General features: G+C 56.1%; 6 protein-coding genes across 6 annotated transcripts; 4 read left to right on the forward strand and 2 right to left on the reverse strand.

Annotated features, from left to right (window-relative positions):
- Positions 1-17: 17 nt before the first annotated feature.
- Positions 18-2,489, reverse strand: IWZ02DRAFT_502841 (nucleoporin protein Ndc1-Nup). Its single transcript, XM_066770313.1, has 4 exons — positions 2,169-2,489; positions 2,027-2,122; positions 1,261-1,973; positions 18-1,213 (listed from the first exon to the last, which is right to left on the reverse strand). Exons 1-4 carry the CDS (start codon positions 2,302-2,304, stop codon positions 272-274), a joined length of 1,887 nt encoding a protein of 628 aa, XP_066618587.1. The 5' UTR covers positions 2,305-2,489; the 3' UTR covers positions 18-271.
- Positions 2,490-2,592: 103 nt separating this feature from the next.
- Positions 2,593-3,843, forward strand: IWZ02DRAFT_463595 (t-SNARE). The gene is made up of 2 exons (XM_066768363.1): positions 2,593-3,014; positions 3,115-3,843. The coding sequence occupies exons 1-2, from the start codon at positions 2,718-2,720 to the stop codon at positions 3,643-3,645; spliced, it is 828 nt and encodes a 275-aa protein (XP_066618588.1). The 5' UTR covers positions 2,593-2,717; the 3' UTR covers positions 3,646-3,843.
- A 2,044-nt stretch (positions 3,844-5,887) lies between these two features.
- Positions 5,888-7,139, reverse strand: IWZ02DRAFT_494506 (mitochondrial carrier domain-containing protein; the record flags this gene model as incomplete). The annotated part of the gene is made up of 2 exons (XM_066770027.1): positions 5,888-6,684; positions 6,731-7,139. The coding sequence occupies 2 exons, from the start codon at positions 7,137-7,139 to the stop codon at positions 5,888-5,890; spliced, it is 1,206 nt and encodes a 401-aa protein (XP_066618589.1).
- A 569-nt stretch (positions 7,140-7,708) lies between these two features.
- Positions 7,709-8,539, forward strand: IWZ02DRAFT_106396 (cytochrome b-c1 complex subunit 7). The gene is made up of 5 exons (XM_066761326.1): positions 7,709-7,832; positions 7,893-7,921; positions 8,005-8,113; positions 8,163-8,216; positions 8,262-8,539. Exons 1-5 carry the CDS (start codon positions 7,746-7,748, stop codon positions 8,364-8,366), a joined length of 384 nt encoding a protein of 127 aa, XP_066618590.1. The 5' UTR covers positions 7,709-7,745; the 3' UTR covers positions 8,367-8,539.
- A 672-nt stretch (positions 8,540-9,211) lies between these two features.
- IWZ02DRAFT_385742 (putative DNA-3-methyladenine glycosylase) lies at positions 9,212-10,726 on the forward strand (the record flags this gene model as incomplete). The annotated part of the gene is made up of 3 exons (XM_066765423.1): positions 9,212-9,844; positions 9,897-10,414; positions 10,660-10,726. The coding sequence occupies 3 exons, from the start codon at positions 9,212-9,214 to the stop codon at positions 10,724-10,726; spliced, it is 1,218 nt and encodes a 405-aa protein (XP_066618591.1).
- A 2,231-nt stretch (positions 10,727-12,957) lies between these two features.
- Positions 12,958-13,844, forward strand: IWZ02DRAFT_106448 (uncharacterized protein). Its single transcript, XM_066761327.1, has one exon. It carries the CDS (start codon positions 13,058-13,060, stop codon positions 13,661-13,663), a length of 606 nt encoding a protein of 201 aa, XP_066618592.1. The 5' UTR covers positions 12,958-13,057; the 3' UTR covers positions 13,664-13,844.
- Positions 13,845-16,417: the final 2,573 nt, after the last annotated feature.

Raw genomic sequence — 16,417 nt, forward strand, 5'->3', positions numbered from 1 at the left:
GTATACCAATACCAGCGGCGTACCTAAGGTCCCGTAACCGCGGGAGGGTCTTGTCCATCGAGTCTCGTAACAAGATGGATTGTACAAGACATCGCACACGCAAGAAGAACGTCTACGAATCGAAAAGACTTTTTCACAAGCTACCTCCTCTCCTTTCCATCCCTTCCTTTCTTTCCTTTTGCACCGCCAGCCAGCCAGCCAGCCAGCCAGCCATCCAACGCCCCAAAACTATTGCGTACAGCTAGGTTCCTCCTCTGACCTACCTACCTACCTACCTACGCTCATCCTCCCACGGCAGCTTCTCCCTCCACGCATGAACCAGCTCCCGCGCCTCCCTCGTCTCCTTCTCACTCATATCGAGCCCACTCAAATAAACGCCGAACTCCAACAAAATAGCCTCGAGGCCGCCCTTCAACGCAATCAGGACCTCCCTGACACCATCAATGGTTCTGACATCGCGATCACGCGCCTCGTCAAAGGCGATGTCGGTCCAATGCGGCGGGTATGTTGCGACGAACGACTCGACGGCGCGGATGACGTCGGCGAACGTGCGGATGATGACCGCCACGTCGCGGTTCACCATGGCGTATGTGTCTTCGGCGATGCTGCGCAGCGCGAGCTGCGTGACGGCGTTGACGGCGTTGCCGATGGTCGTCGTGTGGCTGTAGGGAGCGCCCAGGATGACGGCCGCCACGCGCCGGTTGAAGGTTTGCCGGAAGGGGGCGCCGAGTGGGCTGCTGAGCACGCTGACTAGCTTGGATTGTGCTTGTGTTACTAGGGTTGCCGGCTGCACGTGTTGTGCGAAGAGCTGCTGTCCGTGGCCGACGGTGGATTTGAAGGGGTGCTCTTCGTTGGCGCCGCCTGCGCCCCGTCGCCGGGCAAAGTCGTTGATGCGCTGGAGGTTGCGCTCCTGGCGCGTCTTTGGTGGGGGCGAGGGCGCGAAGACGTCGTCTTCGTTGAACGGTGAAGCGGCAATGACGGAGCGCGGCTTTTCGGGGGGGACCAGCGCCTTCTTTTCGTCAGCCGGTGGAGGTGGGGGTGTTGCAGTTGATGCGATTCGGGTCTTGATTTCGGTGATTTCTGCCAGACAGGCCGCAATGATTTGTTTGACGGTCGCTCCGCCTGGACGGTGCGACTCCAGCTCTGTGTAAATGGTCTGGCGGCGCTCTGGGAAGCGGTTGGCGATGATTGCAAGCTCCCAAAAGGCCATGTTCTGTTGTCGATCAGCACATGCTAGCCATTGAGCGCTGGGAAACTCACGCGGAGGAGATCCTTCTTAAGGGTCAATCCGTTCAATAGGCTGCCGTTTGGATCCTTGGAATCATTCGTGATGGGCTTCATGGTCTGGTCCTTTTGCCTTTTCAGGGGCTGCTTGGCCAAGTAGATTGCAAGCGCAACGTTGGCAAATTCCCACAGCAGTGTCAAGAGGAAGCCCTGAACAAAGACGCGCACCGAGAGTCCAATGAAGTTTACGGCTCGAGGCTTCATGTCCTTTACCGAAGGATCCTGGAATTTTGCAAAAGGGTACGCCAACCTCCACGCCCTAATGCGGATGAAAAGGAAGTAAAAGGCATTGCCGACGACGATGAACAGGATCATTCTCGTCAGAACGTCGTTCAAAATCGGCAGCATGCGTCTCTTAAGCACAGTCCGCTTCGACTTCTCCTCTCCCGTGGCGTTGGCAGGCAGCTTGATTCTGCCATAGTCTCTGTATATGTGGACGAATGACTGCACCACGGCGAGCTCGAGAAGCATGCTGTAAAAGTAGAGCGGCCTCTCATTGAGCTTCGACCGATCCCATGCTTTGCCCTCATCCACAATGCCGAAATTGTCCTTTGCGGAGCGCGACCAAATGTAGACCGCCGAGTAGAAAAAGGCCGAGGCGCCGTAACAGATGATTGTGTAGACGGTAGTAAGGCGAGGCAAGTACTCCCAGACCGTTTGAGCACTGCAGGTGGTCATGCGACGGCCAGCTATCCTACGATCAGCGCTTCTCGTGCCATTGCGACACAATCCCAATGCTTACTATGCGCGTGTGACATGGCCAGGCAGAGCACGAATAGGTAGGATATGAAGAGGAGGGCGGCGCGTATTGCGGAGACGAACCAGAACGAAAAGAGAACTGCTCACTGTCAGTTGGCCGTTTACCATGGACGTTGCATACTCACAGCCTCCCCATTCTCCTATACACATGGACTCAACATAACAGAGAACCAGCGTAATTAACATGACCCTGCCAAATTGGCGATGCAGGAACGGGGACAAAAAGTCCTTGTACGGACGCGCCGCTTTGGGCGTCGCCATCGCGCCGCGTTGTTGATCCGTCACGTCGTCGAGGCCGATAATTTGAGGGGTCCAAATCAGTCCATGGCACGCGGAGGAAGGCGGAGAGGCGGAGGTCCAGGTCCAGCAAATTGCTTCTCCAGGGCGCGGTGAAGGAAGGTTGTTGATCTTGCGGTTGCTGGAGCTTTCGCGAAATCAAAACAGATGCCAAGACGACTTGAGCGGCAACTATTTTTGGCCTAAGCTTCCCTCGGCGCACGAGCCCACGATGCATTATGTCATCTCGAATGCCGGCCTACGACGCAACCATCCACCGATAAACGTCCAGCATCGCTTCCACCACTCTTTCAACGCCTCTTATCAGGCACCAGAACTTGCGCTCGACTTTCGGGTTCTCTCTGTAAATATCGCGTCGCTACAGGCAACCGCTCACCATGTCTTTTGATGACTCCTCCCGCCTCGAGTCGCAGCCTACAACCTGGCGTCGGCAGGACGACCCAGAGTACTCTGACGATCCGGAGTTCAGGCGGTTCACGAGCCAGCTCTCCGACCAACTCTTTTCTCTTACCTCCAACGTCACCCGCCTTTCGAATCAGATTGCCCTGCTCGGCACAAAGCGGGAGACGGAGCGCGTGCGGGAACGGGTCCGTGACCTGATCGACGAGACGAGCAATGGCTTCAAGGAAGTTGGCGAGGGACTCAAAAAGGTCCAGCAGTGGCCAGACTTGAATGTAGGTATCGTCGTTGACGTCTCCGTCAAATTGCGCCCCTTGGGTCCCCCGAACCATAGCGTGCTGCCTGAAAAAACGCTGACGCAACTTCTACGCATAGGCATCCCAAAAGTTCACCCAGGGCAAGCTGAATCGCGAATTCAAAGCGTCTCTCACCGAGTTCCAAGTGCTCCAGCGTAGCGCCATCGAAAAGGAGCGAAGTTCTGCAGCCGCTGCGCGCGCCGCCCTCGAAGATGCTGGTGGCGGCGCTACGTCGCCCTCTGGCCAAGGCCCCGGCTCTCAGCAGATGTTGCAAGAACAAGAGCAACTGCGCCTCGCCCCACAAGACGAGGTCGACTTTCAGGAGAGTCTGATCATTGAGCGCGAGAGCGAGATTCGAAATATTGAGCAGAGCGTGGGAGAGTTGAACGAGCTCTTCAGGGACGTGGCGCACATGGTCCACGAGCAGGGCGAGCAGCTGGACATTATCAGCGAGAATGTCGAGGGCGTAAGGGATGACACCAGAGGCGCAAACACGGAGCTGAGAACGGCATCGAGGCATCAAAAGGCGGCTAGGAATAAAGCCTGTTGCCTGTTGGTGATTTCGGCAGTTGTCTTGACTATCGTCATTCTGGCCGTCGTGCTCGGCTGAGTGACCCAAAAGCTTCGCATAGCGCCCTCGGAGGTTGGTCGTCATTGGTTTTTGCTTGTTTATACCCGGTGTTTGCATAGGATAGTCTCGAGGCGCTTGGAAAAGCGCTTGATGTAGAGAATACAGTTGCTTCCTACTGAGTCGGAGAGCAAGTGTTGAGGGAACCTCATGCATGATCGAATTACCAGAACGGCGCTATTCATGGTCCAAGTATCCCATTGTCAAAAGTCATGACATATGAGTGCCATGATCCAAGGAAAGACAGTTCAACAATCCGTATCAAAACCCAATCCAACACCATCAGAACACACTCTCAATCCACCGTCATCACCTACCAATACCGCAGCCCATCATAATCAGCCAACGACGCACAGCACTGCAACCACTCCAACACTCAGAGCCCTCGACTCCTCCCTCCAGCCCGTACCACAGTCCAATCCACCCCAAACTCACACACACATACAAGTCCTTGCCGGGCACCGGTTAGAGCCCCGACAGTCTTGGTTGAAGGGACCTTGTGCCCCTGTCCATCGCGTCGTCGATGCGTTAGCGAAGTTGTTCGGCGCTGCAGCCGGCACAGATTATATACTGCCCCGGCTGGCTGGCTGGCCTTTCACGTGCGTGGAGGTAGCATTTGTGCGGCCTGCCATGTGCGCATCAACACTTTCTTTGGTTGTCTGCGGGTGTTTGGATCTTCTTGCGATTCAAGTGTGCCAGAAGAGGGGGCGGCATGTGAGAAGATGAAATGGAGAGCTGCGTCGTGAGTGAGCGATGATGTTCAACGCTGGAAGAGGCTGTCAGGTTGAGTGCTTGGTAGATTAGTCTCAGGGTGAGGGAAGGACAGACAGACAAACAGACGGACGGACGCAGTGCCTTCGTCTCTCGAAGTTGCTTTTCTGTCAATCAACCCTTTTATAGCGTCCAGGCCTTCTCCTCCATCAAACTCCCGCTTCCTTCTGACTGGCTTCTGTACAAACACATGTGGCGGCGGCGCCGGTATTGGATACACCTGCTTGCTCTGCGCCTCCTGTACAATAAAAAAGAAGTTCCAGGTCGCCGCTCTTCAAACACTTCCTCGTCGTGGACGCCCAATCCGTACCTCAAGAGGCTCAGTCCAAGTCCAAGTAGACTGTTTGTGGTGGAAGGTATGACGAGATGACCCAGTACCGACTGCATGGGAGAACTTGCAGAGTTTAGAAGTTTGCTGTGTACAAATACTTTTGGCTGTAGGCAGTGATGATGACGAAGGAGTGTGCGTAAGAGGGAGATCGCCATCACTAGATAATGCTGGTCCGCACTGCCTGGCCACATCCATGACTACAGAATGGAAGGCAATTGAGCAAAGCCTGCTGCCAGCAAACCAGACCGCGCACCACAAAAGTGATGGGAAACATCAGCACCAGTGACAAGTGAGCGCGTAGGCACTGCTCCTCGCCCTCGGACGCGCATTGACAAAAGATCTGGAGCAAGGAGTAGCAACGCGGATTATATAGAAGACAGCCACATGCAAAGCAATCCAGAGAGATGGCGCGTGGACAGCACAATACGTCATCAGTAATGACAACGCGACTACATATCACGAGACTGTCAGATACCCAATGCAACCAATGAGTGTCGCCAAAGAGCTGACTGAGTGTTGTTGTGACTTTTCGATTGGCAAATACGTTCTACTGACTGACTGACCACGTAGACGATGATGCCACGGGCAGACGACGACCTGCCTGCTTGCCCACTTGACGGCGGAATTCCAAATGATGTAGAAGACTCATGGCCAAAAAGGACACAAAACGCGCTCGCTGCGAGGATAGAAGGAAATAGGGAAACAAGGCGGTAGTACTAGTAGTAGTGGAAAGAGAGAAACAGCTCAATGTGGTGATGTGGTAACCCGGACAGCAGGTGATGATTCCAATCCCTCCCTGATGACGCCGCTCTTCTGCGCTCTTGCCTGCCTGCTTACCTGCCAGCTTCCTCTACCCTCATTCCCCAATCTCTCCCTTCCCGTGCTCGCTGGCTAAACAATGGCCTTGACTCCCTCCCCTCTCTGCGCTGCGGCTCCCGAGTCCGACCCGAACGGTCCCAAGTGCGAACGAAGCAAGACCGACAAATGAAAAGCCTCGAGACATTTTTGGACGTCTGACAAGATGCACAAATAGACAAGGAGTGGGTTCCCCATAACCCCAGGAGAACCCTATATGTGCGTGCCCTCTCCGGCTCAGGGCACCCGACCAAAATATTTATAAACTCACGACGACGAGCGCTGCGCCGTCTGTTCTTGCTGTGCTGCCGATGCTGCGGCCTCTGCTGCCGCCGCATCCTGCACCCTCACACATGCCTTCTTGAGCATCTCAAACGTAAGCATCGTCGTCATGGCCGCCGGCACCGCGCGCACCATGTTGGTGCCCATGCCGTTGTAAAATGCGCGCCACCCTTCCTCTTTGAGAATCGTCTTGAACGTGCGGATGAGCCCGCGGTACCGCGGCAAGTTGATCATGCCGTCGGAAGACGATGTGCCAGGGGGTCGCGGCTTCCCCCCGTGCTCGAGGCTGCCGCGAAACGAGATTTCCTCGGGCGAGTGCGAGGGTAGGATGGCGCGCTGTTGCGTCTGCAGTCGTGTGCGCAAGACTTCGTGCGGATACGTTGCGCTGGTGGCGCAAATCTTGCTGAGGAATGTGGCGGCTAGGATGCCGAGCGTTTGGCTGGCTGGATCTGGACCCTCGCCAGTCTCGGTTTGGCCCATTTCGAGCCCCGTGAATTGCGTCTTGAAGTACTCGTACAGCGGGAATTGGATCGCGACGTGCGTAAGGCCAAGCAGCGCGGGGCCCAGCCCCGAGTAAAAGGAGGCGATGCCTTCAGTGCGGAACATTTTGCGGGCGGCGTCAAGCGTGTTTTTGTAGTGCCACGGCGGACGCGCATCTTCTGAGGCGCGCGCGCTGACCTGCGACATGAGACGCGTTTTGATGACCCATATGGGGTTGGTGGCTATTGTTGAGCAGGCCCCGGCGGTGATGGACGCGCAGACGCGGGCCAGCCACTTGTTTTCTAATTCCATCAGCCTCGTCTAAACATGGCAATCAACACTACGAACCTATGTTGCTGTAGTAAAAGTCTTTTGAGCCCTCGTAGACACTCATGTACACGGCCCATGTCGGTAGATAACCCAACAGCATCGGTCCTAAGCCTCGATACATGCCGCGGACACCATCTTCACGCCAAATGACCCGCGCCGTCCCAAAAAGTCCATGATATAATGCTTGTGAAGGTATTATTCTTGCCTGGGGGGAAGGCCGTCGGAAGGAACCCTGGGCTTGCAATTTGGTCTTGATAACGTCGAGCGGGCAGGTGACAATTCCCGAGGCCACGCCAGCCATGGCTCCGCAGAAGCTATTGATGCTCGAAGACGGCAGCCTGGCGACGGAGCTAGACAATTTGGCGGTAAAGGTCGAGGCATGGCTATTGGTTGTGGGTTTTGGTGCAGCCGAAGTTGGAGTCGTCATTTTGGGAAGTGCGCCAGTCTACCGTGTGCAGTGTGAGCCCTCAGCGTCCAAGAGAGCATGCGCTCGAGGTCGAAGAAGCAGAGGAAGGCCGCACTTCCCGCGTGTTGTAAAGCGCCTCCGCAGTGTGCGGCCCCGCGGCACTAAAAGGTCAACGGTTGACGGTGATCTCCATGGACGGGCGGGCGAATTGTCGGGGGGCAGGATAGCAGGAGACGAGGGAGCGGGTTTGGAGCAGCGCTCAACACGCTGCGGAAGGGCGCGTTGCGGTGGGGTGGAGGGCAGGGGCGCAGCGTCGTCCAAGAGAATTGTGGTTGGAGAGTCGAATAATGGACGGCGACGGACGTCAGATGCCGGGGTGGGGGATGCATTGCGAAGCACGAGACGGAATTCCTGCACAGCAAGTCGTGGCCGTTTGGCGATAGGGTCAAGCGTTGGCGGCGCCGGCCACCCTTGGCAGCTCGGCCCGAGCCCGGTGCGAGCCAATGAGGGCGGCGTCAAACACATCAAACAAAGCCGCCCGAAGGAAGTCTTGAACATCATCTAAGCTCCGTCGCCCACGGCAGTCCACGACCACCCGACCGCACCCACACCTCCTCAACCGCCACAATGAGTGCTCCGTCCCTGACCAACTTCATTGTCAAGCGTCCGTGGCTCCGCCGCTGGATGACGCCCCTCGCCAACTGGTACACCGACGTGCGTCCATCTTTTGCACCTCCCAAGGACCGCTCGCGCTGACCTGACCACGACCTGCAGCTCGCCGGTTACCGCAAGATTGGTCTCAGGTACGCTCTATCCGCCGCTGCTCAATTGCCCGCCTCGACAAGCTTGCCGCGCTCTGGAACCCCAGGCTGACCCTTTTGCGCAGGGCTGATGACTTGATCCCCGAGGAGAGCGAGGTTGTCCTCAAGGCCCTCAAGCGCCTTTCCGCCAAGGAGTCCTACGACCGCGTTTTCCGCATGCGCCGCGCTTTCCAGGTAGGGTTGACATGGAATTGACAAGCTGGATGGACGCTGACAGGATCAGTGCTCGCTGTCGCACCAACTGCTCCCCAAGGAACAATGGACCAAGCCCGAGGAGGTGCGCAAACTTCAACCTCTCCCAATTCCTCGCTGACGGAAATAGGACACTCCCTATCTGAGCCCCATCATCCGCGAGATCGAAGCTGAAAAGGCCGAGCGTGAGGACCTCGAGAACCTGACCATCAAGAAGCCCGCGACCAAGGCATAGATTTTGAGCTTGGATGGAGGAGGAACTGGACATGTGCCTTGAAGCGGAAAGGGGGCCATTCGACAACCGCAGATTCGGGTCGTTGTCCTGTTAGACTGTATCATAGCAAAGAAGGGAGCGGGATTTGACGTTTAAGATGACTGCGTCTTGTGCGTATAATCCTTGAATAGAGCAATTTGGGTCTGGCAATGAGCGAAGGCAGCCCATTGGTTTTTCTGAGAGTACAAAATGATGGGGACACTGGTTCCGCTTTCGGCGCTTGCAGAAGAGAACAACCAGGCTCCGGACTTAGCAAAGTCGGCCGGGAGATTTTTCACTCGAAATTGAAGTTCGAGATCTGACAGTTTGGGACTTGAATGGTAGATACCGAAGAAGTGATTGCTCCCTGAGATTTGCGTCGGCATCGAATGGCCGCTCCCTGAAAGCAGGGCTTCTCATTGTCGTGATCAAAGACAGCTCCTTGGATGCAGCCGCGAAGCATGAATTACACTTCACCTGACACTTGTTGTTGCTGTTTTGCAATCAGTTTGAGCTGCCAAGGCCTGCGCTTTCGTGTGATGAAAGTCGAGGCAGGCAAAAGTGAGGTGGGACTGGTCCGGTGACTGCGCGAAAGCGGGACGGGCACCCGGCCTTCACGTCAACGTCATCGCTCACATCTCCAAGCCGACTCACTACTGTCCAACCACCAAATGCCAAGAACAAACGCATTCACATCAGAACTCTTCGGTCTGATCTTGCGAATCAGGTACAGTCCAGCATTGCGGCCAAGACTTGACCTTTTTCACACTGCGCAATTGTCTCCTCGTCTTTCCATTCCGTCTTTCTCCCGCACCCCTGCATCCACCATGTCCACGCTCATTCGGCGCTCAGCGCGCCTCCAATCCAGGGCAACTTCTGAGCCCGTCCCCAAGGCGGTAAACGGAAAAGTAGGTATTGCAACCGACACCTCCAAGGCCACCAAGAGTCGAGCAAAGAAAGCAAAGAGCACGGAACCCAACAGAGACCAAGCAGCTGCGGTCACAGCAAAAGATACAACCAAAACTTCTAAGAAGCGCGGCAGACCGGCCAAGCAAAAGACGGAATCCCCTGCTGCGCACGACGAAGCCGAATCAGCCATGCCTCCCCCCCAGACACCGGTATTGAAGCGCCGCAAGGTTGAAGTCGACAGCCATTCCTCCACTGCAGCCCCGCGTCCAGCAAAGCCCCACGCTTCCAACGCGCCCCTCACGACTCCCGGTGGATCGCGCGTCACGTATCTACGCAAAGTGCCTGCACAGGAAGAGCAAGTAAGCTTTGAAGCGCAGCCGACATTGACCACCGAAACTCTACTCAAAGAGGCAGAAGCGCACCTCATCAAGATTGACCCCGGACTCAAGCCACTCATAGAGAAGAATCCTTGCAAGATGTTTAGTCCAGAAGGACTGCAGGAAGAAGTGGAGCCGTTCAGGGCGCTGATTAGTTCCATCATGGCCCAGCAGGTGAATACTTTCTGCGCGACGTTCAACATTACAGTTGTCTAACAAAACCGAGGTATCTGGTGCTGCCGCGCGCTCCATCAAAAACCGATTTATTGCCCTCTTTGCTCCGCCTTCAGCTCCAGAAAACTTCTTTCCCACTCCCGCCATGGTCTCAATCGCAACTGTCCCACATCTCCGCACTGCCGGCCTATCGGCACGCAAAGCCGAATACACCATTGGCATTGCCCAAAAGTTTGTCTCTGGAGAGCTTTCCGCCTCCAAGCTTGCCACAGCTACGGATGCCGAGCTGCTCGAAATGCTTATCCAAGTGCGAGGCCTTGGACGCTGGAGCGTCGAAATGTTCTCAGTCTTCACGCTCAAGAGGATGGATGTCTTTAGCACGGGCGATCTGGGCGTGCAACGCGGCATGGCAGCATGGCAGAAGAGGGACGTGGAATCACTAAAGAGAAAGGCAGGGCAGCTAGCAAAGGATGGCAAGACTAGGACCAAGGGCGGGTTGGATGGGAAGAAGTGGAAGTACATGACTGAGCAGGAGATGCTGGATTTCAGCGAGCCGTTCAAGCCGTACAGGTGAGTCTCTGCCCTTTCCCAGAGCCATTTCACTTCAACTACCGCACATTTGGTGCCAAACAACTGGCAACTGCGTCACTGCGACTGAACCCAAGGAGCGGTCGTCTACCCGCACGACCACATCTCCGGAGCTGTCATTTCACCCGAGCGCCCCTGGAGCTCTTCCAAAAACGGTCATTTACTCTCCACTTGCGTCATAGCTCCTTTGGTTCCAACAAGCTAACATGTGACGTTCCATCCACCAGGTCGCTCTTCATGTGGTACATGTGGCGCATCGAAGACACGGACGTTGACGCGCTCCAAGACAACTAGGAACCAGCGCCACTATCCCCGCGACCTCTCCGAAAAACACATCCACAAACCCACACACCGCCAGTTGTCCCAACTACCCAATTTAGTCACGAGCTGCCGCTCTCCAGATGTCTGGTCCTCCATCTCAGACATGGGGAGCGGCAAAACATGAACCGCGTCGTCTTGCAGCAGGGCGAGACAAACTGCCACCGCGGCCCAAGGAGAAAAAACAAGTCTCCGCCCCAAAGAAGAAGGAAAGGGTGAGACACGGCGCAGGTGGATTAGATGGGCTTGCGCCAGTCCGCCCGCCCGCCTGTCTACCCACGACAGAACGCCGCCGGCTGGTTGGCTCGAGCAAAGAAAGGCGCCTGCCGTCGTCGTCGTTTGGCGTTCGAGGAAGACAGACGGACAGAAAGGCAGACAGACGCCGCACGCACGCCACCAGATCGGGGCGGCGCTTCGAGAAGGAGAAGGCGGTGGTGGCGTTTGTTTTGCGTATCTCCCTCTCATTCTTTCTCTCTGCTTTTCTTTCTTTCCTACTCGCTTCGACTCACTCCATTCCACCACGAACGCTTCCGGTGCCGCACGCGCGGCGGGCTGGAAAAGCGGTGTAGGAACGATGCTCGATGAAGCTTTTTTAGCAGCTAGCTCACCTCATGTCCTCGACGAGCGTGGAGTGTCGGTGTAGTCAGTGGAGTGAGTGCTTTTTCAATTTTAGATCACGCTGACTTGATGTCGCCATTTACTTCTGACGCTGCGACCTGCTCAGTCAGTCAGTCAGTCAGTCAGTCAATCCGTCGCTGATTCATTTGGGCAGCTGTGTGTGTGGTTTGAGGCGAGAAGCGGAAGTCCTCGCGCCTGCTGCTTTTTCTGCCTTGTTCCGGTACTTTCTCTCCTCTCTCACCGCCCCGCATCTGCTGGCTGGCGTGAAGATGACATTAGAATAGTGCTGCTTTTTCCACCATGCATTTCTTCCTTCTCCTGGGCTCCTCCTCGTTTAGAAATGCAATCTAGATTGAAAGATAGATGCCCGCGGGATTCTCGCACCTGACACAGCGACATGACTCTTCGGCCTTCAAATGCCGAGGAGGAGACTGGGTGCCATTCCTCCTCGAGCACCTCTTGAGACGCTCGTGCTGACAATGACCATTTTGCTGGCTGATAGCAAGCGGGAAAGATATGCACCTCGCTTTCCCGTTTACATAGACAGAAGAAAGCGTAAAAAGCGAGCGAGGCCTCAGCCCTCTGGAAGGAAGCAAGTACATTAATAAGATAGGTACACAGGATATTCGCAAAAAAAAAAAAAAACTAAAAAAAAAAAAACCTTCACGTGTGAAATAACAACGACTCTATCCAGATACCCACTTTCAAATGTCTCGACAAATGTCATTTAAGCCTAAGCTCCTACCTTCCCCTTCCCCTTCATACCATACCAAAGAAGCCGAATCATTCATTCGACCGGCGCAAAAGAAAACGTATCACCAAACTAACTCCTTGATTGTAAAATTACGGTCTACACTCCGCCGAACACCTCAAGGACCAGAGAGCAGAGAGGAGCTGATTAGGTAGACCGACCGGTCATGAAGAGTCCGCGTCCACACGGAGGACGGTGGTGGAAGATGGGGTTTTCATTGATTGTGTAGGTAGGTGTGCGAGACAGGAGAGACAAACAAAAAGTTGCAGAAACCAACCGTCGGATGGACAGATAGGCTACTATGCTAGCACTGCTTCATCTAACTATCTACCTACGTGGATCTACACACAACCTCCCATAAACTTGACTAGTCACGTATCCCTGATAATTATGGACCATCATCCGTCCAAAACATCACCTGCCACCAACACACCACCATCCCATCATCGCGCGCATTTGCATCAAGACCCAAACTCTCTTTTCCCTTCCCAATCGCTGTCAGATCGCAGCCAGTCAGTCAGCCAGCCAACCCATCCAAATCAATCCCGTCCGCCCTGGTGCAGGCTCCGGTCCGGTCAGCCCAGCCCAGTCCAGCCCAGTCCATTCCAGTCCAATCGAGTCCCTCCATCGAAGCATTACCTGCACTGCGATGCGATACGATGCGATACGATGCGATACGATCCGATCGCAAGCAAGCAGGCGACCGACGACCCCTGTCCGCCCGCCCACACCCCTTGACTCCATGATACAAACCTACATACATACATCATGGACGCAAAACCAGCAGGCAGGTAGGCAGGCAGGCAGGCGAGCGGCGGCGGATAAGTGAGATGGTATGGGGAAGAGCGGAAGCTGACGCGGGACAAGCGGGGCGACGTTGACGCGCCTGAAAGCGACCGGGGGAAGAATGAAGGAGGGAAGGAGGGTCTGGGGTATGTATGTATGTATGTTTGTGCATGCAGAGGGGAGGAAGGCAAAGAAAAAGAAAAGAAGCATGCGAAAAAAACGACGTGTCAAAAGACGAAACCAAACAGCCTCGGCCGCGACCTGCGAGTTGGCAGCGCTCGAGGCCGGCAAGGGAGCAGCAGGAACTGTGGGAAGTGGGGAAGCAGCGGCGGGTGAAAAATAGAAAAGAGATGTACTATGCACCAAGCGAGATGCGCGTCAATGTTGTGCGGCGGAAAGGCGGGAGCGCTATAAGACGACGAGCAGATAAAGGGAGAGGAAAGATCCCGGGAGACGAAAGGGAGGGGCGGGTGCGGAAGCGGAAGCGGAGCGGCGGGTCAGGAAGCCGGCCGTCAGGGAGTGAGGATCTATGTGACATGAGGAGTGAGGGGTGTTTGTTGTGTGTGGCAGAGACGAAGGAGGGGCCGGGGATCGTTGGCGGTGGAGGGGAGACGGAAGATGTCGTCGACCTGGTTGACGAGCAGCATGTCAACGAGAACGGTGAGAGGTGCAGTAGCCGCGCCTGGGAGTACAACGATGGAAGAGCGCAAGCTGAAGCAGGCATACACCCATCCACCACAGCGCTGCAGGGCAGTTGAAACGGCAATGAGGGGCCAGGGTCGCTGCGGCTCGAGGAGCGGTAGTGCAAGCGGTTGGAGAAGCCGTCGCCGCCGCATGCTCCAATCCATCAGTTTGTCTGTATGCACGTCAATGAGATGGGCTTTTCGTGCTTTTTCTCGCTTCCGGATGTTGGCTAGGCTGACTGCTTCGTGCGTGCGGCGGCTCTACCGTAGCAGCATGGATGGCAGCAGCCAGCCGGTCGACGCACCAGACGGCCATGGCTTGCCGACGGGGGACCAAAATAATAATACAACAGCGTGTGAAATGTGACAGAAAATAGAAGTAGAAAGGGGCACAGGAGAAGCGGCCAGTCGCCGGGATCGAGACGGCTATGGCGTAATGATGTGGTTGTCGTCGCCCAGATCCAGGTTTGACAAAACAACCGCCATGACAGTCGCAGCCAAGCAAACTTCGCAGCGGACCGCGATGATGCGTAGGCCTGAGCGTCAGGACAAAACGGTACTTGGACGCAGTTGTCGCGTAGCACCAGTGGCCAAGCTGCCACCGGTTCAGACAACGACTCGGCAATTCTTGCCAGTCCCAAGGCCAGCCAGGGCCATGGGCTGATGTCGACGACGACGACGACGGGCTTGACGCTTGGCTCTGGCGCGAGCAGGCCAGGCGCAGGCACACCTACGATGGAGGCACGATTGGTGCAGCCGGCATCGCACTCCTGCGGCCGTCGTCGCTTTTGCAATTCCGCATCATCGAGGCCGAGTTCGCTCTAGGGGTTCGACGCGGTGCGACTCGAGTTGCTCGATGGGCCCTGATGGAAGTGGCGCTCGCGGGAGTCGGGGGATCTGGCCGTCCGCGATGTGGGTGAGATGTGGATCATTAAACTTGCAGCGTCAGCGAGCGGCAAACAAGACAGCAGGAGGAGAGCATCTGTCCAGCATCGTCCAGCGTAGTCTCAGATAGAGGCCCTGCAGGCAGACCCAGGATTGCGAGGCAAGGTCCGCCAACGGTCTGGTGAGCTGGCGGCTCGGGATGCCGACGAGAGCCTCTCAACGACGGCCTCTTAGTCAGGAAATCTGTGGCACAGAAACGGCCGTGGCAAATTGAGTGCAATTGACTCTGTGCGACCCCCGAGGCTCACAACCCGAGAACCTGGAATCAGAAATGCTAAGGAATACGGCGGAACGCCCGACAAGGATCTGAGCTCTAGCCTCGTAGAAGCGCTCTGATAGTCTGTGAGATGCAGATTTTTGATGGTTGTACGAGGCCATTGATGGGCCAACACGACCGTGGTCATGGCTTTCATGACCTTTACGATCGAACACGGCGTCGACAACGATGCCTCCACTTTCAGACCGGTCGTCCGTCATCAGGGCAGTTGGCGAGCGAGACAAACTATCGAAAGATCAGCTGGCAGCGTCACCAAGACAGGCATTGTTGCGTGTTGGCCGCTCAGCTGAGCATGCAGTTGGTGGTTTGCTGAGCCGCATGGGCCGGGCAAGGACTCGGCTCCGTGCAAAACAAGCCTTGTGAATTGCAAACTAGACTCGCAAGGGCCATGATTTGCCGGAGACGGCCGCAGAGAGGAGAAAGTGTCTACTGTATAGATTTGTGGCTTCCGGGCCTTGTGGCAGTGCGTTGATTGATTCTTGGGACCGAGGCTCTTAGGGAGTACGAGAGCGAGCAGTGGCAAAGGGAGGACGAGAGGACAAACGTTGTATCCCTCACGTGAAGAGCAATCGCCCACGGAAAATCGAGGCGGGCAGCAAACGGCCTGAGTGGACAGCGATAAGGCTTGGCTTGCTTGTGATGCAGGTTTCCTGACGACCTTGCATGGACAGCATTGCTGATGTGTTTTCGACGTGAAACGCGTCCTGCTTAGTCTAGGCAGGATCAACTGGGCCGGGAGGAGAAGACGAGTCTGTGCTAGAGGAGCCCGTGCCTGGTGTGTGGTAGGGGACGGAAGCGTAAGTCCGAGGAGGTTTTTCGAGACGTCATTCGACGATAGGGGAGTCCAGGTTTGGAGCAAAGCTTGGCCTCGGTGGCTCCCGAGACGATGACCCTGGAGGAGAGCTCGCGGCGGCTACAGAACAGATGGAGAAGATGACGGGGGCAGAAATCGAGGTGGCTGAGGTGGGCGGTGGGCATGGATGTGGCGATGAAGAGTGGAGACCGGGAAGTGGGAGAGAGAGAGATGGAAGCTGGCACCTAAGCTGACTGTGACGGGCCACGGCCTCGGGCGGGACTCCAAGCCGTCGCGTAGCCGAGGGCGCTAAACCACTTGCAGGGGCCGTATCACTGTGTCGTCGCATCGACCGACGTTGACGGCCACGACACACTCACTGCCCGCCCCCGACGACGGCGACACGGCGACACGGCGACACGGCGACACAAACCGAAACAAAACGAAACGACACGCTGGCTGCAAAAAGAAGAAAAGACGGCCAGCCAACCAGTGTAATGCAAAAACCAAGAATGACGGCCTGGACGCCGGCCGTTCTCGCAAACCTTGGGCCAGCCTGACGACTGCACTGACCCGGGCGACGGGTCCTGGGAGCGCGCCGTTGTGAGCCAGAAGTGCGCAAGAATGCTCAACCGTGACGCCGCCTGCTACTGTACTGTACACCTCTGTCATCGAGGCTGCCGAAGAAATGCCACTGTCGACGCCCCCTGCAGGCTCAAGTCATGATGGCACCTCAGATGGGTCTGGCGGAGATGAGGATGGTGCAGCAGATAGACACTGGTCAAGCAGCGGGGCGGCCAAACCGAAATTAGGC

Source organism: Phyllosticta citriasiana (genome assembly GCF_038021145.1).
Source record: "Phyllosticta citriasiana strain CBS 120426 chromosome Unknown IWZ02scaffold_17, whole genome shotgun sequence".
Lineage (NCBI taxonomy): Eukaryota > Fungi > Ascomycota > Dothideomycetes > Botryosphaeriales > Phyllostictaceae > Phyllosticta > Phyllosticta citriasiana.

Bases quoted from the DNA above. Each gene is read 5' to 3' on its own strand.
- IWZ02DRAFT_502841 (XM_066770313.1), bottom strand. From the start codon at position 2,304: ATGGCGACGCCCAAAGCGGCGCGTCCGTACAAGGACTTTTTGTCCCCG. The intron at 1,974-2,026 runs GTAAGCATTGGG...ATCGTAGGATAG, and splicing joins GGCCATGTCACACGCGCATA to CTGGCCGTCGCATGACCACC. The intron at 1,214-1,260 runs GTGAGTTTCCCA...GATCGACAACAG, and splicing joins TTAAGAAGGATCTCCTCCGC to AACATGGCCTTTTGGGAGCT.
- IWZ02DRAFT_463595 (XM_066768363.1), top strand. From the start codon at position 2,718: ATGTCTTTTGATGACTCCTCCCGCCTCGAGTCGCAGCCTACAACCTGG. The intron at 3,015-3,114 runs GTAGGTATCGTC...TTCTACGCATAG, and splicing joins AGCAGTGGCCAGACTTGAAT to GCATCCCAAAAGTTCACCCA.
- IWZ02DRAFT_106396 (XM_066761326.1), top strand. From the start codon at position 7,746: ATGAGTGCTCCGTCCCTGACCAACTTCATTGTCAAGCGTCCGTGGCTC. The intron at 7,922-8,004 runs GTACGCTCTATC...CCTTTTGCGCAG, and splicing joins TACCGCAAGATTGGTCTCAG to GGCTGATGACTTGATCCCCG. The intron at 8,114-8,162 runs GTAGGGTTGACA...TGACAGGATCAG, and splicing joins GCATGCGCCGCGCTTTCCAG to TGCTCGCTGTCGCACCAACT.
- IWZ02DRAFT_106448 (XM_066761327.1), top strand. From the start codon at position 13,058: ATGTATGTATGTTTGTGCATGCAGAGGGGAGGAAGGCAAAGAAAAAGA.